Below are 23,636 nucleotides of genomic sequence, written 5' to 3'. Positions count from 1 at the left end.
GAACTTGATCGAACATCTCTGGAGAGACCTGAAAATAGCTGTGCACCGACTCTCCCCATCCAACCGGACAGAGCTTGAGAGGATCTGCAGAGCAGAATGGGAGAAACTCCCCAAATACAGGTGTGCCAAGCTTGTAGCATCACACGTTTCTTGTCCCCTGTAGCTCAGTTGGTAGAGCATGGTGCTTGCAACGCCAGGGTTGTGGGTTCGTTTCCCATGGGGGGCCAGTCTGAAAATGAAAATGTATGCACTCACTAACTGTAAGTCGCTCTGGATAAGAGCGTCTGCTAAATTAAAAACAATGTAATCCATTTTACAATAAGGCTGTAACGTAACAAAATGTGGAAAAAGTCAACAGGTCTGAATACTTTCCGAATGCACTGTATGTCTACTGAAGCTAAGAAAGTAATACTAAGTATATGTTGTGTAGTAAACTGTTAGTAGCCCATGTGCCTCACCCTAATACTTTGGTCCCTTTCCCCCTCATAACTTAGCCTACTGTTCTGACTTGGTGGTGCACATGTAGCCTTTAGCCTGTTTTAGAGAAACGTAATCACCAAATACTGTAAGAGCTTTCATTGTCTGCTCATATTCCCTTTTTATTTATAATACCGTTCTGACTTGGTATACAGGGAGAATACTGTAAGAAGGCCCATGTTCTGAATTCTGTCGCTGTACATTTAAAAAGTGCTGAACAAATAGTTATATTGACAATGTCCGTGCTAGCGCGCTCATTAATGTCTTAAATCGAAATTACGGATCGCCTCTTATCCGCTCGTCGTTCCCTTATGCCTTAGTTTGTACATCTCAATTGTCAGTAGAAACCACATTTGTTTAAGCTAGTCAGCCATATCAGCTATGTTTTTTAAAAAGGCAGTAAATTAGGCTGAATGAACTGTTTCGCTGCCAGACGAGGCTCCGCTGATAGCCAGGTGTAGCGGTGGTAAGGATTCACTTCATGGTGCTGAAAAGAAAGCTCTGCTGTTGGGACAGCTTTATGTAGGCCCTAACAGTTTGTGGGCACCGTTTGTCACCGTTATAGTGCAATTAATGTATTGTTTAGTGTTGTGTTGTGTAGTGTAGTGGCTTTGCTGGCATGCATAAAAAAATAAAAAATGGGGAGTTTGCACCACCAAGATTGACATGCTAAAATCGGCACTGATGGTTCGATCCCCGGGACCACCCATACGTAAAAATGTATGCACACATGACTGTAAGTCGCTTTGGATAAAAGCGTCTGCTAAATGGCATATTATATTATTATTATATTATAATATATAAAAAATGTACGTGACTCGTTTCAGGAAACTAGGCGTATGTCACACGTCAGTACTTCACAGGAGAGCCATTTGAACTTAAACTTTCTTTGGCAGGAATGCCTTCTGGAACATGTGACCTTTCATGTGCCTTAATAACAAACTTGTATGCCATCTGTAAATATGAATAAAATTGTTAAATTATGAGCCTAGTTGGTTTAGCCACGGAAAAAGACAGCAACCTTCCCGTTAGCCATGATTGGCTGAGATAATGAGTGGGCTGGACATGCCGAGAGATGAGTTCGGATTGGTCTGCCATGTAGCACACGTCTTTGTCTATAACATGGGCTGGTCAGTATGTGTGGGTAATCCTTTCTAACAAGGCTTTTTTGAAAGATATCACGTAGTAGAACTGCATAAGTGTTGCCCTCCACTTTCTAGAGGTCAAGTTTTGAAATCAGTGGAATTAGAGTATGATAGCTAAGGAGATGGAGAGAATTCTGGCGTTTGATTGCAAATATGCAGGCGGAGTCGAAAAGAGATCACACAGAAGGTTGTTGAATAAAACACCTGTCTCTGGATTACATCTTCAAACTAAGGGCAACCATGGCATCCGTGACAGAGAGGGTGAGGCGTCCATCCATGTATATGGGTAAGATAGTCTAGCTAGCTACATTTTCAGATATTACACGTTTCTAATTTTGTCAGAAAGTCGTTTTCATTTCAAGTTAAAGTGTACTGTTAGCTAGCTAGCTAACGTTAGCTGGCTGGCTCGCTACCTAACGTTACATGTATGATCTGTGTAGTAATATTATCCGTAACTCAGAGCCATTTGCATTGCTAGTAATAGCCTATTATTTGCTAGCTAACATTGAACCTGGTTGGTTAGCTACCTGCAGATTCATGCAGGGTAGTAACGTTATGAGTTGGGATTATGGTTCATTGTTTAGCTAGCTAGCTAGCTAGCTATATGTCTAAACAAAACATTCCACTACGCAAGTAACCATTTCAATAGAATGTTCATGATGTCACTGCGACAACTGTCGATAGATGTAGCTGGCAAATTCGCTCTTCGCTCTTCTCGTCTGAGTGTGCCAGAGCGCAAAAATAACTGACAAATTTACGAACGCTCAACACCCGTTGAATATGGCCGGTGTCAGTAAACGTTGGTAAAAATGCTCTGGATAACATAAAAACAGCCTAACCAGCTCTGCTAGGGCGAGTAAAATGGTCAGAGTGAGCTGTTCTCTCATTTGTGTCTGGATGTAACTAGCAAGCTAGCCAACATTAGCCAGTTAGCTTGGGTACTTGACTGCTGTTATTCGGTCAGAACGCTCGGATCAACCCTACTCCTCGGCCAGAGCGTTCAGTGTGTGCTCTGAACGCTCTGTGAGCGAAATACTTTGAATTTACGAACTGACAATATGACAACGCTCTTGAGTTTACGAACGCCCAGAAAACACTCTGGCACTCCAGATTAAATTTATACCATATAGCATTTTCTAGCTTACATTACATTTACATTTGAGTCATTTAGCAGACGCTCTCATCCAGAGCGACTTACAGGAGCAATTAGGGTTAAGTGCCTTGCTCAAGGGCACATCGACAGATTTTTCACCTAGTCGGCTGGGGGATTAGAACCAGTGACCTTTCGGTTACTGGCACAACGCTCTTAACCACTAAGCTACCTGCCGCCCCTAGCTCTGTCTCTACTTTTATCCAATGTAAAAAACAAAATTTCAAATGTTGCTACATAAGACTGAATCGAGCCGGTCGGTCACATATCTATTTTAATACAGACTAGCTAAAAAACAATACTAATCATTGAAAATTACAAAATTACCCAAGGGATCATGATACTTTCTGGTAAAAAAAAGTATAAAAGTATGTGTATGTGGACACCCCTTCAAATTAGTGAATTTGGCTATTTCAGCCACACCCGTTGCTGACAGGTGTACAAAATTGAGCACACAGCCATGCAATCTCTATAAACAAATATTGGCAGTAGAATGGCCTTACTGAAGAGCTCAGTGACTTTCAACGTGGCACCGTCATAGGATGCCACCTTTCCAACAAGTCAGTTTGTCAAATTTCTGCCCTGCTAGAGCTGCCCCAGTCAACTGTAAGTGCTGCTATTGTGAAGTGGAAACGTCTAGGAGCAACAATGACTCAGCCGCGAAGTGGTAGGCCACACCAGCTCACAGAACGGGACCGCCAAGTGATCAAGCGCATAGCGTGTAAATTTGTCTGTCCTCGGTTGCAACACTCACTACCGAATTTCAAACTGCCTCTGGAAGCAACGTAAGCACAAGAACTGTTCATCGGGAGCTTCATGAAATGGGTTTCCATGGCCGAGCAACCGCACACAGGCCTAAGATCACCATGCGCAATGCCAAGCGTTGGCTGGAGTGGTGTAAAGCTCGCCGCCATTGGACTCTGGAGCAGTGGAAACGCGTTCTCTTGAGTGATGAATCACGCTTCACCATCTGGCAGTCCGACGGACGAATCTGGGTTTGGCGGATGCCAGGAGAACACTACCTGCCCGAATGCATAGTGCCAACTGTAAAGTTTGGTGGAGGAGGAATAATGGTCTGGGGCTGTTTTTCAAGGTTCGGGCTAGGCCCCTTAGTCCCAGTAAAGGGAAATCTTAACGCTACAGCATACAATGACATTCTAGATGATTCTGTGCTTCCAACTTTGTGGCAACAGTTTTGGGAAGGTTCTTTCCTGTTTCAGTATGACAATGCCCCCGTGCACAAAGCGAGGTCCATACAGAAATGGTTTGTCGAGATCAGTGTGGAAGAACTTGACTGGCCTGAACAGAGGCCTGACCTCAACCCCATCTAACACCTTTTGGATGAATTGAAACACCGACTGCGATTCAGGCCTAATCGCCCAACATCAGTGCCCAACCTCACTAATGCTCGTGGCTGAATGGAAGCAAGTCCCCGCAGCAATGTTCCAAAAGCCTTCCCAGAAGGGTGGAGGCTATTATAGCAGCAAAGGGGGGACCAACTCCATGATTAATGCCCATGACTTTTGGTCACGTAGTGTGTCATTCTAAAAAATATAATATTTGTGGGTTTTGAAAATATATTTCACAGCGGTTTAGATGGTACAATGATTCTCTACACTATACAATGCTTGTTTTCTCACATAAACTGAAATTAGGCAAACAATTTTAGCAACCAGGAAGTGGCGAAGCGATTTCTGTATATTGCACCTTTAAGTAACAATAAGAAATCTAAAATGTGTGAAATAAATGACATCCAGCTCAGGGCTCCAGCTATGCATTTAGTTTGCTAACTTGCTAGCTAAGTGGCTAGATGTCAAGAGCACGCTTATTGGTTACAGCAGAGACATTCAATACCCTCCTGGTTTCCACCGGGAACACACTAGGTGCCCGGTATAGAATAAAACACAGGGTCTCAAAGAGTATGTTTTCAGTTTATTTTCTACTCCACCCCTTAATTCCCTAAATAAACTACCTTTTTGGTAGGAATTCAATATTGCCTCAGTAGTTTGTGCATGAATACACCTCACCCCACGTATTACCACACAGTGTGTGTGTGTGTGTGACCTGGAATAGATCAGGGGTTGTGTGTAGTGACTGCGTCACAATGTCGTTGCCTCAGACACAAACAATAACACAGCCTCAGACAAGCAGCATTGCCGCAATAACCACTGAGGTAGTGAGCCAGCAAACACTGATCCAAAACGGAGGTCGTGTACGGCAGTAAAGGTCGACCAATAAGAGTACTACAGTATGAATCATAATACCCATAAAACCTAGCATTCAAACAAGGAAATGGTTCCAATCGTTTTTCCACCAATAATTTTTCCCATTGGGGATTTTAGAAACACTTAAAATAAGGGCTGTGTTTCGTGTCGGCTTACGCTGACATGTCGTTTTGATAACTATAGCAACCATGGATAAATAAAATAAAATTAGCGGGGGGCTCTCAAAGCTATACAACAAACAAAAATATAAACGCAACATGTAAAGTGTTGGTCCATGTTTCATGAGCCGAAATAAATGATCCCAGAAATGTTCTATACGCACAAAAAATGTATTTCTACAAAAAAAAATGGGCACAAATTTGTTTATATCCCTGCTAGTGAGAATATCTCCTTTGCCAAGATAATCCATCCACCTGACAGGTGTGGCATTCCAAGATGCTGATTAAACAGCATGATCATTACACAGGTGCACCTTGTGCTGGGGACAACAAAAGGCCACTCTGAAATGTGCAGTTTTGTCACACAACACAATGCCACAGATGTCTCAAGTTTTGAGGGAGCGTGCAATTGGCATGCTGACTGCAGGAATGTCCACCAGAGCAGTTGCCAGAGAATTGAATATTCATTTTGAGTACGACCAACCAGCCTCACAACTGCAGACAACGTGTATGGCGTCGTGTGGGCGAGCGATTTGCCGATGTCAACGTTGTGAACAGAGCGCCCCATGGTGGCGGTGGGGTGATGGTATGCGCAGGCATAAGCTACCGACGACGAACACAATTGCATTTTATTGATGGCAATTTGAATGCACAGAGATACTGTGACGAGATCCTAAGGCCCATTGTTGTGCCATTCATCCGCCGCCATCACCTCATGTTTCAGCATGATAATGCACAGCCCCATACCCCATATATTTGTTCAGTATATATAGGCAGTTTTTGGGTTCCATGTTCCCTACCTCCATCCCTAGAAGTTGACACAACACTTATTCTGTGTCCCAAATGGCACTCTATTCCTTAGATTGGCCCTGGTCAAAAGTAGTGCACTATAAACAGAATAGTGCCATTTGGGAGTGACATCTTAGTATATCTACCTCCTCCTCAAGACGTTGTACAGGAAATGTCCTGTTGTGGCAGTGTTAGTGGTGATTTGAATGGAGGCGTGACGTACCGGTGTGTAGCTGTGCACACTGCCTACGCTGTTGAGGTTGACAGAGGCCAGGCTCTGGTCAGAGAGGCTGTTGTTGAGGCTGCTCCGGGGGCTGTCACTGCCCTCCTTCTCTTTCTTGTATAATGCTACCTGGAACAAAGATGGTCGACGTTAATATCACTTGCTGGAACAAAGATAGCCAATGTTAATATCAGTTGCTGGAACAAAGATGGACAATGTTAATATCACTTGCTGGTACAAAGATGGCCAGCGTTAAAATATCGCCAAAGAGGGCTAAGGGTTTGCATGTCATTATGACAGACGATTACCTTGTTAGTTACAGTGTTGATTGCCAGAGGGGGAGAGGCATCTCCGTACATTATACAGTCCATTCGCAGGGACTCCGATTCCAGGCTGTAGGGGGTGGAGGCCTGGAGGAAAGAAGAGGAGAGAGATATGAGAGAGTGAGAGAGAAAGAGAGAGAGCTCTGCAGAACATTGATGGGATGGGATAGCATCTAATCTGAAGCAAGTACCACCCTCAGTCTGAGGCTGTTATACGATAAATCATCACATATTACATTAATATACAGTACATTCAGATACATTTGTGCATAAGCAAAAAAAATCTGACGGACCGACGGTCGGTTGGTCTCCCAAAACTGCTAACTGTAAGAAGATTGGTTTGCAACAATGCAATCTTTAATTTATGATCAACTCTAAAAGAGAGGAGCGGGTTGCATGTTCCCTGACAAAGGTGCGTATATAGAATTGAGGGAACGGCTTCTTGATTTAAGAGTTGTATGAACATAGGAGCAAGGCAGGAGGAAAGAAGGAAGGAGACTGTGAGAGAATTAGTGCTACTGTACACTTACAAGAGAGGATGGCAGTTGGTGCCTCTCCCCCAACAACTTTTGACTAGCTGTCGGTTTTAACACTTTGAATACACCAGAAGAACAGTTAGACTTGTCACCTTATTAAAACAATGACTAGGACATGTTACTGTAGACTTGTCACCTTATTAAAACAATGACTAGGACATGTTACTATAGACTTGTCACCCTATTAAAACAATGACTAGGACATGTTACTGTAGACTTGTCACCTTATTAAAACAATGACTAGGACATGTTACTATAGACTTGTCACCTTATTAAAACAATGACTAGGACATTTATTTATTTATTTTACCTTTATTTAACTAGACAAGTCAGTTAAGAACAAATTCTTATTTACAATGACGGTCAAACCCGGACGACGCTGGGCCAATTGTGCGCCGCCCTATGGGACTCCCAATCACGGCCGGTTGTGATACAGCCTGGAATCGAACCAGGGGGTCTTTAGTGATGCCTCAAGCACTGAGATGCAGTGCCTTAGTCCGCTGTGCCACTTGGGAGCCCACGTTACTATAGACTTGTCAACTTCTATTAAAATGATGACTAAGACATGTTACTATGGACTTGTCACCTTCTATTAAAACGATGACTAGGACATGCATGTTGTGGATATATACATGTATTAAATTGGAAACCAGACTAAAAGGCTTTGTCTGCGGCCAATAGGTCTAGAGAAAACCAATAAGAATACACATACGGAATACACATTCTCTTTAGACAGTGAAAGACAGCTATATTTCTGAGTAAAGCAAAGTACTATATTCCTGTGTGCCAATGTAACAACTCTTGAAAGTCTGCCCAGCAATGCAACCGAAGCGTAATAAAAGGGTTGAAGGGCTTGCATGTAAAATTAATTCATGTTTGTGATAAAAAAATTATTCCAGAAGAAAATACTGTATGTCTAAATGGCAGCCTAGGGCCTTATGTGGTAATTAACTGGAACAGAAGCCTAGAATATTCTCTCTCTCTCCCCCCCCCCTTTCCTTTTCTCTCACTCTTCCTCTCTCGCTCTCTTCTGCTAGCTCTCCCTTCCCTCTCCCCCTCGCTCTCTTCCTCCCTTCCCTATACCGCTCTTCCTCTTTCCCATGCTCTCCTTCTCCCACTCCCTCTCTCTTCTGCTTCTACCCACCCCTCTTCCTCTTTTCGTTGGACTGCGATGATTGTGCACTTTGCCGCTCCATGCCTGCTTTGTTTCCGTGGTGATGAGTAGGGCAGAGGTATATGCGTAGGGAGAGAATGGGCCTGCTGCTCCTCGATGCTCAGTGAGCTGCAGCACTGTGTTCAGTCAGGCGCTCAGATCACTGAACACCAGTGGTGTAGTGCTAATTCTTTAGGGGCAGGAGAGACGTGATTTTTCATGGCATGACGTCACCATCTCAAAGAAGATAGGGGATGACTGTAGGCCGAAATGAGACAGCATCATGAGTCGTTTAAAATTAAGCAAATAATGCAATACTCAAAGACATAATAGTTCAGAGCAGTCCGGCCGTGATTTGATGCTATATTTTAGCCGACCCCCCGGTCAATCTGGGATATTTTGCTGCCCGACCTGCTATACCGCTACATTTGTGCACGCCGTGGGTGACCATTAATCGGAACGGTGTAAATTGTATGTCGGCCCATGCTGGGAAAGGTTGGAGGTGTCGAAATCTGGGTTTGACACCAGTCCAGTACTCACCCTTTCTCCAGAGCGTGGCCTCTTCTTTGGCCTGGTGGGCAGTGTGTCCTCTTTAGGGTTGGTGTCTGTAGCCCAGTAGGACCCCTGGAGATGACAACAAACCAGATATTAACACTAGGGCCATACAAATGCTATGAGTTGTTTAAAAGATGCCCTGCTTCACAATCCACCCACTTGATATTAAGTAGTACACAGTTATACAAATATTATGTTGGGTGTATCATCACACAAAAATCACTCTGCTACATAATAATACATCATTGATTTTCTAAACCAACCCAAGACAACACAGCAGCATCCCACAGCAACAAGACATAAGAAGTGGAGTAAATCAATGACTGTCTGTATCCCAAATGGCGCCTTATTCCCTACATAGCGCACTACTTTTGACCATCGCCCATAGGGCCCAAAGGTAATGCACTATATAGAGCATACGTGCCCCTATATCCTTCCCTCTGTTCTCCCTTGTTCTCTTCCTAGGAGGCCCACTGTGCCTGACAGAATAGATTTCATATAGGAACACAAACATGGATTTTCCGCTCTCGTCTCATTGCCAATCTCCTCTCTCTTTCTAACTCCCTTTTTATCTCAGTATCACAACCCAGGGAAGTGGGCTACAGAACAAGTTGATAACGTGAGTACATGTTGTAGCTATCGTTATATCTCGGAGGTTCTCCTTCACAGTGTAAAACAGGAGAAATGTATGGCTACCCTCATGTTGCACATTGGGTCTCCCCTGCAGTTTTATTGATTGGTTTGACTTGTTATGTGAGTTAAGGCTCTGGTCAGGTCCACGTAGAGCTAATCAGGTGAGAACCTTTCTTCGTGTCAAACTACAGGCCTCGGCTGAGGATTCCAGTTGAATTATTGAGTTGATTTCCTCTCAATTCATTTTTCAACGGTTCACATCCCTATGGCCAAGAGAAACACTCTGGTGAAAACCAAATTGTTAAAACCTATAAAGAATGGTAGCCTGGAATTCAGACTCAAAGCACAGCACTCGGCTGATCACAGTAATTACGAGTACAGATACAGTACACTTGTGAGATATCACGTTTAAAAAAAATAAGAAATATGTTCACTTAAAAATGGGACTTCACTAATTGGTTATGTTTATACATTCACAAGGATCAGCAATTTCTTAAACACAGCACAAACAAGGACTATAGAAACCTCTGCTACCAAACACACTTTTCCTGGCACAGCACTTCACCTTTCCAACCACGTATCCATGGACTTCATAATTCATGGTAAAAAATAAGTTCAAACTAGAGAAAATGACGCCGCAGAAGACATACTCAAGTCACTCTGGATAAGAGCTAAATGACGAAAATGAAATGAAAATGAACTAATTTATTGCTACAAACCCACACGGCATTGAATCATAGAAGTACTAGTGGGGGTAGTTAAAGTACTTTTTTTTGCATTGACACACTAGCACCATACCATGTTAGGAAAAGTGTCCAGTAAGTTTGCAGTCCAGTGTGCACTCTTCAGTTAAAGTGTACAGTGCTTAGAGCTGTTCGCAGTTGAGTCGGTCAAGGGCTTCATCAAGCATGCCAAAGGACCTCTCCAGGTTGGTGAGCCTCCTGAGCAGGCCACTGTCGCTCTTTCCCCTCCTCCTCTTCTCGCCGGTGTGTGCTTGCCTAACTCTGGTCAGGACTGCCCTGATCCAAGACCAGGAGTTGATTTAGTTTAGTTTATTAGGATCCCATTAGCTAATGCACATGCAGCAGCTACTCTCCCGGGTGTCCACATAAAATGTACAAATACAAGACAAAGTACAGAACCATTATAGACTAGAACAACATCACTCAAAGCTCATCACTAAGCTAAGGACCCTGGGACGAAACACCTCCCTCTGCAACTGGATCCTGGACTTCCTGACGGGCCGCCCCCCCCAAGTGGTAAGGGTAGGTAACAACACATCCGCCACGCTGATCCTCAACACGGGGGCCCCTCAGGGGTGCGTGCTCAGTCCCCTCCTGTACTCCCTTGTTCACTCATGACTGCATGGCCAGGCACGACTCCAACACCATCATTAAGTTTGCCAATGACACAACAGTGGTAGGCCTGATCACCGACAACAACGAGACAGCTTATAGGGAGGAGGTCAGAGACCTGGCCGTGGGGTGCCAGGACAACAACCTCTCCCTCAACATGATCAAGACAAAGGAGATGATTGTGGACTACAGGAAAAAGAAGAGGGCCAAGCACGCCCCCATTCTCATAGAAGGGGCTGTATTGGAGCAGGTTGAGAGCTTCAAGTTCCTTGGTGTCCACATCACCAACAAACTAACACGGTCCTAGCACACCTAAACAGCTTCTACCCCCAAGCCATAAGACTCCTGAACATCTAATCAAATAGCTACCCAGACTATTTGCATTGCCCCCCACCCCTCTTTTACACTGCTGCTACTCTGTCTATTATCTATGCATAGTCACTTTAATAACTCTACCTACATGTACATATTACCCACAATTACCTCGACTAACCGGTGCCCCCGCACATTAACTCGGTACCGGTACCCCCTGTATATAGCCTCACTATTGTTAATTTTACTGCTGCTCTTTAATTATTTGTTACTTTTATTTCGTATTATTTTATATTGTATTTTTGTGTGTTTTTTGTTGTTTTGGTATTCTTTCTTAAAACTGCATTGTTGGTTAAGGGCTTGTAAGTAAGCATTACTGTCACGCCCTGGCTCTGGGGACTCTTAAATGTTGAGCCAGGGTGTGGATTTTCCTATGTTTAGTTGTTCTATGTTTTCATTCTAGATCGTTTAGATCTATGTTGGCCAGGGTGGTTCCCAATCAGAGGCAGCTGTAGCTCGTTGTCTCTGATTGGGATCCATACTTAGGCAGCCTGTTTTCACTAGTCATTGTGGGATCTTGTTCCGTTAAGGTTTGTTGTATAACCTAGGACTTCACGTTTCGTTTGTTGTTTTGTTCGTGTGTCAGTACTGAATAAAGTATGTACGCTTATCACGCTGCGCCTTGGTCCGCTTCATCATCCAGTAACGATCGTGACAATTTCACTCTAAGATCTATACCTGTTGTATTCGGCGTATGTGACAAATAACATTTGATGTGATTTTATTTGAACATAAGACATTACATTAAATTCAAAAAATTATTTATAAACAAAATAATAGTCATACACTGGAAAGACACCAAGAGACAACAAAAATATTATTTATACACTATTCCTACAGTATATTCATATTCTTATATACAGGACAGTTAAATCAAATCTTTAGAAAGAGGAGAGGTGCTGAGATACAAGACGATTTTATCTGTTTTTGCTTTTTGCCTGAGTAACCTCTGGTGGCAGAACATTCCACGATGAGATGGAAAGGGTATACCTAATCAGTTGCACAAATGAATGCATTCAACCGAAATGTGTCTTCCGCAATTAACCCAGCCCCTCTGAATCAGAGGCGCGCGGGGGCTGCCTTAATCAACGTCCATGTCGTCGGCGCCTGGGGAGCAGTTGTTGGGGGGTTAACTGCATTGCTCAAGGCCAGAACGGCATATTTTTGCACCTTCACGGTTCGGGGATTCGAACCAGCTACCTTTTGGTTGCTGGCCAACGCTCTTCTATACATAACTGAGAGCGACACAATAAAACTGATTCTGGTTTGGGTACCGTGAAGAAACTCATAGTAGCATGTCTGGTGGTGCCTTCAGAAAGTATTCATACAATTTGACTTAATTCACATTTTGTTGTGTTATTAGAGTTACCAGCCTCAGAAATTGTTGCCCAAATAAATGCTTCACAGAGTTCAAGTAACAGACACATCTCAACATCAACTGTTCATAGGAGACTGTGTGAATCAGGCCTTCATGGTCTAATTGCTGCAAAGAAACCACTACTAAAGGATACCGATAAGAAGAAGAGACTTGCTTGGGCCAAGAAACATGAGCAATGGACATTAGACCGGTGGAAATTTGTCCTTTGGTCTGGAGTCCAAATTGGAGATTTTTGGTTCCAACCGCCGTGTCTTTGTGAGACGCGGTGTGTGTGAACGGATGATCTCTGCATGTGTATTTCCCACCGTAAAGCATGGAGGAGGAGGTGTTATGGTGTGGGGGTGCTTTGCTGGTGACACTGTCTGTGATTTATTTAGAATTCAAGGCACACTTAACCAGCATGGCTACCACAGCATTCTTAGTGGGACTATCATTTGTTTTTCAACAGGTCAATGACCCAACACACCTCCAGGCTGTGTAAGGGCTATTTTACCAAGAAGGAGAGTGATGGAGTGCTGCATCAGATGACCTGGCCTCCACAATTCCCCGACCTCAACCAAATTGAGATGGTTTGGGATGAGTTGGACCGCAGAGTGAAGGAAAAGCAGCCAACAAGTGCTCAGCATATGTGGGAACTCCTTCAAGACTGATGGAAATGCATTCCAGATTAAGCTGGTTGAGAGAATGCCAAGAGTGTGCAAAGCTGTCATCAAGAAAAAGGTTGGCTATTTGAAGAACCTCAAATATTAAATATATTTTGATTTGTTTAACACTTTTTTGATTACTACATGATTCCATATTTGTTATTTCATAGTTTTGATGTCTTCACTATTATTCTACAATGTAGAAAATAGTAAAAATAAAGAAAAACCCTTGAATGAGTAGGTGTTCTAAAACTTTTGACCGGTAGTGTAGATGAAGGGGAGGAGACAGGTTAAAGAAGGATGTTTAAGCCTTGAGACAATTGAGACATGGATTGTGTATGTGTGCCATTCAGAGGGTGAATGAGCAAGACAAAAGATTGCCTTTGAACGGGGTATGGTAGTAGGTACCAGGCGTGCTGGTTTGAGTGTGTCAAAAACTGCAATGCTGATAGGGTTTTCAAACTCAGCAGTTTCCTGTCTATCAAGACAAGCATACCCATAACATGATGCAGTCACCACCATGTTTGAAAATATGAAGAGTGGTACTCAGTGATGTGTTGTGTTGGATTTGCCCCAAACAGAACGCTTTGTATTCAGTACATAAAGTTAATTTCTTTGCCACATTTTTTGCAGTTTTACTTTTGAGCCTTATTGCAAACAGGATGCATTTTCTGGAATATTTTTATTCTGTACAGGCTTCCTTCTTTTCACTCTGTCATTTAGTTAGTATTGTGGAGTAACTACAATGTTGTTGATCCATCCTCAGTTTTCTCATATCACAACCATTAACCTCTGTAACCGTTTTAAAGTCACCATTGGCCTCATGGTGAAATCCCTGAGTGGTTTCCTTCCTCCCGGGCAACTGAGTTAGTTCTGTTTGTGCAGTTAAGGGCAAGGCGTGCAGCTTGGTTTTGAGCCAGCTGCAGCTTTGCTAGTTCTTTCTTTGCTGCACCTGACCATATTACCGGACGGTGATCAAGATGGGATAATATCAGTGACTGAACAAGTAGTACAGTTGATCTTTGTGTAAAAAACGCTGAACATCTTTTTATAAACAGACATGCCTCTCTCCCCATCTTCACAACAACTTTGTCAGTATGACCTAACCATGATAACTGACCATCCAATGTTACTCCTAAGAGTTAAGCTTCTTCAACTTGTTCAATTGTACACCCTTTATGCACTCCAGTTGAGGTTTAGGTCTAAGAGAATGCTTTGAACCAAATACAATGCTTTTGGTTTGAGATATATTTAAGACTAGCTTATTGTTAATTATCCATACTGACACTGACTGTAACTCCTTGCTAAAGCCGATGTTACACAAAGCATTCTGAACGCAATTTATGTTGCGTGCAACAAAGTTGGTTCTGGGTTGCTCTGTGTGTCACCCCCCAAAAATTGTGCATAGACGATGTCGTCCCAACAGTGACTTTAAGAACGTATTCCAACCAAAAACCCTGGATTACAGGCAATATCCGCGCTGGGCTAAAGGCTAGAGCTAGCGCTTACAATGGGACACGGACATGGACGCATATAAGAAATCCCGCTACAACCTCCGACGAGACATCAAACATGCAAAAGAGAAATACAGGAGAAAGGTGGAATCCTACGGATTACAAAGGGAAAGCCAGCCATGAGTTGCCCAGCGACGCAGAATTCCAAAATGAGCTAAATACATTTTATGCTTGCTTCGAGGAATATAACACTGTGCCTTGCGTGAAAGCCCCTGCTTTTCCGGATTACTGTGTGATCTCGCTCTCTGTGGCCAATGTCAGCAAAACATTTAACCAGGTTAACAATCACAAGGCTGCCGGGCCAGACGGAATACCAGGACGCATTCTCAAAGCATGCACAGACCAGCTGGCAGGTGTCTTCACAGATATTTTCAATCTCTCCTTGTCCCAGTCTGTAATCCCAAAATGTTTCAAGCTGACCACCATTGTCCCTCTTACCAAGAGCTCCAAGGTAACCTGACTAAAAACCCTGTAGCACACATCTGTAATTATGAAGTGCTTTGAAAGGCTGGTCATGACACACATCAACACCATCATCCCAGACACACTAGACCCACTCCAATTCGCATACCGCCCCAACAGTTCCACAGATGACACAATCTCAATTGCACTTCACACTGCCTTCTCCCACCTGGACAATAGAGGAAATAACTATGTGAGAATGCTGTTCATAGACTACAGCTCAGCGATCAACAACATAGTCCCCTCCAAGCTCATCACCAAGCTAGGGACCCTGGGATTTAACCCCTCCCTCTGCAACTGGATCCTGGACTTCCTGATGGGTTGGCCTCAGGTGGTGAGGTAAGGCAACAACAACTACGCCACACTGACCCAAAACACGGGGGCCCCTCAGGGGTGTGTGCTTAGTCCCCTCCTGTATTCCCTGTTCACCCGCGACTGCGTGGCCATGCACAACTCCAACAACATCATCAAGTTTGCTGACGACACGATGGTGGTAGGCCTGATTACCGAAGGTGATGAGTCAGCCTACAGGGAGGAGGTAAGAGACTTAGCAGTTTGGTGCCAGGATAACCACCTCTCCCTCAACGTCAGTAAGACCAAGGAGCTGATCGTGGACTATAAGAGAAAGAGGGGAGAGCACGCCCCCATCCACATCAACATGGCTGTTGTGGAGCGAGTCAAGAGCTTTAAGTTCCTTGGCATCCACATCACTAAAGACTTAATATGGTCCACACAAACCCGCAATGCCTCTTCCCCCTCAGGAGGCTGAAACGATTTGGCATGGGCCCTCAGATCCTTAAAAATGTATACAGCTGCACCATCGAGAGCATATTGATAGACTGCATCACCACTTGGTATGGCAACTTGACGCAAAGCGCTACAAAGGGTGGTGCAAACAGCCCAGTACATCAATGGGGCCAAGCTCCCTGCCATCCAGGACCTCTATATCAGGCGGTGTCAGAGGAAGGCCCGGAAACAAGCCATAGACTGTTCACTCTGCTACTGTCCGGCAAACGATACCAGAGCATCGGCTCTCGGACCAACAGGCTCCGAGACAGCTTCTACCCCCAAGCCATAAGACTGCTAAATAGCCAGACTGCTAAATAGTCAATTAATTGTACCCGAACTATCTGCACTGACTATCTTGCACTGACCCTACACACACTTACTAGACTTTATATACACACACACTACACTCCCACACAAATCCCTCACACATTCAAACACTACATATGCACACAACACACATACCGACACAACAAACACACACACACACTTTAACACTCATCATTTGCTGCTGCTACTCTGTTCTTTATTTTACTCTTATTATTATCTATTCTGATACCTATTCACTTTACCCTGCCTTCATGTACATATCTACCTCAAGAACCTCTGCACATTGATCTGGTACTGGTACTCCCTGTATATAGCTCCATTCTTGTGTATTATATTTATTCCTCTAGTTACTATTTTATTTTGGATTATACTTTTTTAAAACTCTGCATCGTTGGGAAAGGTTCGTAAGCAAGCACTTCATTGTAAAGTCTATACCAGTTGTATTCGGCGCATGTGATAAATAAAAATGGTATTTTATATTATTTGATGAAACCATGATGTGATGTATGACAGAATTGGATGTTGCATGCAATTGTGTTTGAATTGCTTCGTGTGTCAGCAAAGTTGCTTAAGATGATGTCACACAAATTGCGTCCAAATTGCTTTGTTTGACACAGGCTTAAGAGTGTCAGTCTCAATTAGCAAATTACTAATCTCATTAACTTTGATTCTGAGGCTACATACAGTATATATTTATATATATATATTTATTTTTATATATATATATATATATATATACACACACACACACACACACAGTGGGGAGAACAAGTATTTGATACACTGCCGATTTAGCAGGTTTTCCTACTTACAAAGCATGTAGAGGTCTGTAATATTTATCATAGGTACACTTCAACTGTGAGAGACGGAATCTAAAACAAAAATCCAGAAAATCACATTGTATGATTTTTAAGTAATTCATTTGCATTTTATTGCATGACATAAGTATTTGATACATCAGAAAAGCAGAACTTAATATTTGGTACAGAAACATTTGTTTGCAATTACAGAGATCATATGTTTCCTGTAGGTCTTGACCAGGTTTGCACACACTGCAGCAGGGATTTTGGCCCACTCCTCCATACAGACCTTCTCCAGATCCATCAGGTTTCGGGGCTGTCGCTGGGCAATACGGACTTTCAGTTCCCTCCAAAGATTTTCTATTGGGTTCAGGTCTGGAGACTGGCTAGGCCACTCCAGGATCTTGAGATGCCTCTTACGGAGCCACTCCTTAGTTGCCCTGGCTGTGTGTTTCGGGTCGTTGTCATGCTGGAAGACCCAGCCACAACCCATCTTCAATGCTCTTACTGAGGGAAGGAGGTTGTTGGCCAAGATCTCGCGATACATGGCCCCATCCATCCTCCCCTCAATATGGTACAGTCGTCCTGTCCCCTTTGCAGAAAAGCATCCCCAAAGAATGATGTTTCCACCTCCCTGCTTCACGGTTGGGATGGTGTTCTTGGGGTTGTACTCATCCTTCTACTTCCTCCAAACACGGCGAGTGGAGTTTAGACCAAAAAGCTCTATTTTTGTCTCATCAGACCACATGCCCTTCTCCCATTCCTCCTCTGGATCATTCAGATGGTCATTGGCAAAATTCAGACGGGCCTGGACATGCGCTGGCTTGAGCAGGGGGACCTTGCGTGCGCTGCAGGATTTTAATCCATGACGGCGTACTGTGTTACTAATGGTTTTGTTTGAGACTGTGGTCCCAGCTCTCATCAGGTCATTGACCAGGTCCTGCCGTGTAGTTCTGGGCTGATCCCTCACCTTTGTCATGATCATTGATGCCCCACGAGGTGAGATCTTGCATGGAGCCACAGACCGAGGGTGATTGACCGTCATCTTGAACTTCTTCCATTTTCTAATAATTGCGCCAACAGTTGTTGCCTTCTCATCAAGCTGCTTGCCTATTGTCCTGTAGCCGATCCCAGCCTTGAGCAGGTCTACAATTTTATCCCTGATGTCCTTACACAGCTCTCTGGTCTTGGCCATTGTGGAGAGGATGGAGTCTGTTTGATTGAGTGTGTGGACAGGTGTCTTTTATACAGGTAATGAGTTCAAACAGGTGCAGTTAATACAGGTAATGAGTGGAGAACAGGAGGGCTTCTTAAAGAAAAACTAACAGGTCTGTGAGAGCCGGAATTCTTACTGGTTGGTAGGTGATCAAATACTTATTTTTTTATTTTTTTTTTATTTCACCTTTATTTAACCAGGTAAGCCAGTTGAGAACAGGTTCTCATTTACAACTGCGACCTGGCCAAGATAAAGCAAAGTAGTGCAATAAAAACAACACAGAGTTACATATGGGGTAAAGAAAAAAAAACATAAAGTCAGAAAATACAACAGAAAATATATATACAGTGTGTGCAAATGTAGCAAGTTATGGAGGTAAGGCAATAAATGGGCTATAGTGCAGAATAATTACAATAGTATTAACACTGGAATGCTAGATGTGCAAGAGATTATGTGCAAATAGAGATACTGGGGTGCAAAAGAGCAAATTAAATAACAATATAGGGATGAGGTAGTTGGGTGGGCTAATTTCAGATGGGCTGTGTACAGGTGCAGTGATCGGTAAGGTGCTCTGACAACTGATGCTTAAAGTTATTGGGGGAGATAAGAGTCTCCAGCTTCAGAGATTTTTGCAATTCGTTCCAGTCATTGGCAGCAGAGAACTGGAAGGAATGGCGGCCAAAGGAGGTGTTGGCTTTGGGAATGACCAGTGAGATATACCTGCTGGAGCGCAGACTACGGGTGGGTGCTGCTATGGTGACCAATGAGCTAAGATAGGGCGGGGATTTGCCTAGCAGTGATTTATAGATGGCCTGGAGCCAGTGGGTTTGACGACGAACATGTAGTGAGGACCAGCCAACAAGAGCGTACAGGTCACAGTGGTGGGTAGTGTATGGGGCTTTGGAGACAAAACGGATGGCACTGTGATAGACTACATCCAATTTGCTGAGTAGAGTGTTGGAGGCTATTTTGTAAATGACATCGCCGAAGTCAAGGATCGGTAGGATAGTCAGTTTTACGAGGGCATGTTTGGCAGCATGAGTGAAGGAGGCTTTGTTGCGAAATAGGAAGCCGATTCTAGATTTAACTTTGGATTGGAGATTCTTTATGTGAGTCTGGAAGTTGAGTTTACAGTCTAACCAGACACCTAGATATTTGTAGTTGTCCACATACTCTAGGTCAGACCCGTCGAGAGTGGTGATTCTAGTCGGGTGGGCGGGTGCTAGCAGCGTTCGATTGAAAAGCATGCATTTAGTTTTACTAGTGTTTAAGAGCAGTTGAAGGCTACTGAAGGATTGTTGTATGGCATTGAAGCTCGTTTGGAGGTTTGTTAACACAGTGTCCAATGAAGGGCCAGATGTATACAAAATGGTGTCGTCTGCGTAGAGGTGGATCTGAGAGTCACCAGCAGCAAGAGCGACATCATTGATATACACGGAGAAAAGTGTCGGCCCAAGAATTGAACCCTGTGGCACCCCCATAGAGACTGCCATAGGTCCAGACAACAGGCCCTCCGATTTGACACACTGAACTCTATCTGAGAAGTAGTTGGTGAACCAGGCGAGGCAGTCATTTGAGAAACCAAGGCTATTTAGTCTGCCAATAAGAATGCGGTGGTTGACAGAGTCGAAAGCCTTGGCCAGGTCGATGAAGACGGCTGCACAGTACTGTCTATTATCAATCGCGGTTATAATATCGTTTAGGACCTTGAGCGTGGCTGAAGTGCACCCGTGACCAGCTCGAAACCGGATTGCATAGCGGAGAAGGTACGGTGGTATTCGAAATGGTCGATGATCTGTTTGTTAACTTGGCTTTCGAATACTTTCGAAAGGCAGGGCAGGATGGATATAGGTCTGTAGCAGTTTGGATCTAGAGTGTCACCCCCTTTGAAGAGGGGGATGACCGCGGCAGCTTTCCAATCTCTGGGGATCTCAGACGTTATGAAAGAGAGGTTGAACAGACTAGTAATAGGGGTTGCGACAATTTCGTGGCTAGTTTTAGGAAGAAAGGGTCCAGATTGTCTAGCCCAGCTGATTTGTAGGGGTCCAGATTTTGCAGCGCTTTCAAAACATCAACTGTCTGAATTTGTGTGAAGGAGAAGCGGGGGGGGCATGGGCAAGTTGCAGCAGAGGGTGCAGAGTTGGTGGCCGGGTTAGTGGTAGCCAGATGGAAAGCATGGCCAGCTGTAGCAAAATGCTTGTTGAAATTCTCGATTATTGTAGATTTATCGGTGGTGATAGTGTTTCCTAGCCTCAGTGCAGTGGGCAGCTGGGAGGAAGTGCTCTTATTCTCCATGGACTTTACAGTGTCCCAAAACTTTTTGGAGTTAGTGCTACAGGATGCAAATTTCTGTTTGAAAAAGTTAGCCTTTGCTTTCCTGACTGCTTGTGTATATTGGTTCCTAACTTCCCTGAAAAGTTGCATATCGCGGGGGCTATTTGATGCTAATGCTGTACGCCACAGGATGTTTTTGTGCTGGTCAAGGGCAGTCAAGTCTGAGGAGAACCAGGGGCTATATCGGTTCTTAGTTCTGTATTTTTTGAATGGGGCATGTTTATTTAAGATTGAGAGGAAATTACTTTTAAGGAACAACCAGGCATCCTCTACTGACGGAATGAGATCTATATCCATCCAGGATACCTGGGCCAGGTCAATTAGGAAGGCCTCTCGCTAAAGTGTTTTAGGGAGCGTTTGACAGTGATGAGGGGTGGTCGTTTGACCGCGGACCCGTTACGGACGCAGGCAATAAGGCAGTGATCGCTGAGATCCTGGTTGAAGACAGCTGAGGTGTATTTAGAGGGTATATTAGTCAGGATGATATCTATGAGGGTACCCATGTTTAAGGATTTAGGGTTGTACCTGGTAGGTTCGTTGATAATTTGCGTGAGGTTGAGGGCATCTAGCTTGGATTGTAGGATGGCTGGGGTATTAAGCATATCCCAATTTAGGTCACCAAGCAGTACAAACTCAGAGGATAAATGGGGGGCAATCAATTCACATATGGTGTCCAGGGCACAGCTGGGGGCTGAGGGGGGTCTGTAGCAAGCGGCAACAGTGAGAGACTTATTTCTGGAAAGGTGGATTTTTAGAAGTAGAAGCTCAAACTGTTTGGGCACAGACCTGGATAGTATGATAGAGCTCTGCAGGCTATCTCTACAGTAGATTGCAACTCCACCCCCTTTGGCAGTTCTATCTAGACGGAAAATGTTATAGTTGGGGATGGAAATTTCAGAATTTTTGGTGGCCTTCCTGAGCCAGGATTCAGACACTGCTAGAACATCAGGGTTGGCAGAGTGTGCTAACGCAGTGAATAACTCAAACTTAGGAAGTAGACTTCTGATATTTATGTGCAAGAAACCAAGACTTTTGCGATTACAGAAGTCAACAAATGATAGCTCCTGGGGAGTAGGAGTGATACTGGGGGCTACAGGGCCTGGGTTAGCCTCTACATCACCAGAGGAACAGAGGAGGACTAGAATAAGGATACGGCTAAAGGCTTTAAGAACTGGTCTTCTAGTGCGTTGGGTACATAGAATAAAGGGGGCAGATTTCGGGTGTTATAGAAAAGATTCAGGGCATTATGAACAGACAAGGATATGGAAGGACATGAGTAAAGTGGAGGCAAACCTAAGCGTTGGGTAACACTGAAAGAGATAGTATCTCTAGAGGCATAAATTGAGTCGGTCTGTGAGTGTATGGGTGGAGGGACAAAGGGGCTAACCAAGGCAGGTTCAGCTAGGCTGGGGGTCTACAGTGATATAGTACAATTAGAAATAACCGAAACAACAATAAACTAACCATGTTTGGGCTGAGGCTAAACATAAACAGGATGTAGTACCGTAAAAAGGAACAGTCCAGCAGATATCAGCTGTATAGCTGAGTTATCACAAGGTCCGGTGGTGAAGCGCCAGTGAGCAAGAGGCCACGGCTAGCGTGTGCTACGTCCGTTTTGTTGTATGTCATGCAATAAAATGCAAATGAATTACTTAAAAATCATACAATGTGATTTTCTGGATGTTTGTTTCAGATTCCGTCTCTCACAGTTGAAGTGTACCTATGATAAAAATTACAGACCTCTACATGCTTTGTAAGTAGGACAACCTGCAAAATCGGCAGTGTATCAAATACTTGTTCTCCCCACTGTATGTGTATGTATATATATATATATATATATATATATATATATATATATTGAGCTAACTTTAACCCTTTCCTGGGTAACTTATCTAAAACGGAACTCAATGATAATAGGCTGTAATTCTAATAATTCTATTTCTGATAATAACAAACAAGGAATAAATTGATTTTTTAGCAGATTATGTACAGCAGATGCCTTCTCTGGTTTAGCTCAGCTGCAGCAGGGTGCTGTATTCTTCGTGCCACTTCTGCATAGCTGTCTTGCTGGACTGTTGGTCTCTTCTGATTGGGGTGTTGTCTTATTAGCATGGGGAGTAGCGAGATGCTGTCCACTCTGGAAGCACAGCCTCTAGAGAGCTAAGCATTGTTGCTCTGAATAGTGTGGAAGGGCACAACTCCACATGGCAACAGGGTGGACATAGTGATTTTTGTATTAGGAAATCTCTCAGCAGCTCTGGCTGCCACTTGCTGCATTGGAGGACCTACATGTCCTCTCATTGTCATCAAATCATTAGTAGCTGTGTGAATTACAATATGTTCGGCCCCATTTAAGTTGTTGCTTGACAGACTTTTCAAGGCATTTGCTGTTGTTGGGCACCATAGCTTACTGACTGACATGCCAGGGAATAGCAGTTGATCTCTGAGAAATGTCCCATTGGAGTCACATAAAATGGAGGCCATAGGGTGCGCTGCCTGTGTGCTGCTGTTGTGTGCTGTGGTGTCTGGAATGATGTTCTTTGGATGGAACGGGGTGGGGACCATTGGTGGCCTTTCCTTGGGACCACAGGTGGCCTTCCTCTCTCCTGTGGATTCCAGTATGGCTCCGCTGGCTCTGGTGCTGAGATGTGAGAATCTTGGAGAGGTCTGGTAAGACCTATCTGATGAGGGGAATGTGCTGTTGTGGGAGGAGGAGTTGCTCTGGGTCTGGTTACTGACCTCTTGTGCGGAGTCTGTGTGAGTTCCGGAGGTTTACTGTGAGAAGCAGTGGTACTGCCGATGAGGGGAGGGGAGGGTGTGGTAGTGAAGGTTTTGGTAGGCTCCACTCTTAAGAGTGTGGAGGGTGGTATCTCTGTGTTGTAGCAATTCTATGACTGCTGACAACTCCTTTTGTAGCTCCTCCCGGATGTCAGCTTCGTCTCTCCTTGTGATGCTCTCGACCGTTGCCAGTTTCTGTCTCAGCTCGTCCTTACACTGCCTCAGAACTGTCACCTCACCACGAAGCTCATTCACCTCTAACTCCAGTAGGAAGATACTCCAAAAGGCCTGGGACAGCTG

General features: G+C 44.0%; 1 protein-coding gene across 1 annotated transcript in view; it reads right to left on the bottom strand.

The window, feature by feature from the left end:
• LOC121545947 (forkhead box protein J3) overlaps positions 1 to 23,636 on the bottom strand; it is a 92,720-nt gene that overhangs the window by 21,216 nt on the left and 47,868 nt on the right. Inside the window, exons 4-6 of the mRNA XM_041856891.2 lie at positions 8,720 to 8,803; positions 6,476 to 6,577; positions 6,168 to 6,296 (exon numbers count right to left, since the gene is read on the bottom strand). Of these exons, the coding sequence (XP_041712825.1) occupies positions 6,168 to 6,296; positions 6,476 to 6,577; positions 8,720 to 8,803 (315 nt within the window). The remainder of the gene's footprint in view (positions 1 to 6,167; positions 6,297 to 6,475; positions 6,578 to 8,719; positions 8,804 to 23,636) is intronic.

This window comes from Coregonus clupeaformis, chromosome 30 (assembly GCF_020615455.1).
Source record: "Coregonus clupeaformis isolate EN_2021a chromosome 30, ASM2061545v1, whole genome shotgun sequence".
NCBI lineage: Eukaryota > Metazoa > Chordata > Actinopteri > Salmoniformes > Salmonidae > Coregonus > Coregonus clupeaformis.
Note: the sequence above shows the minus strand (reverse complement) of the source record. Positions and strands in the feature narration are given on the sequence as shown.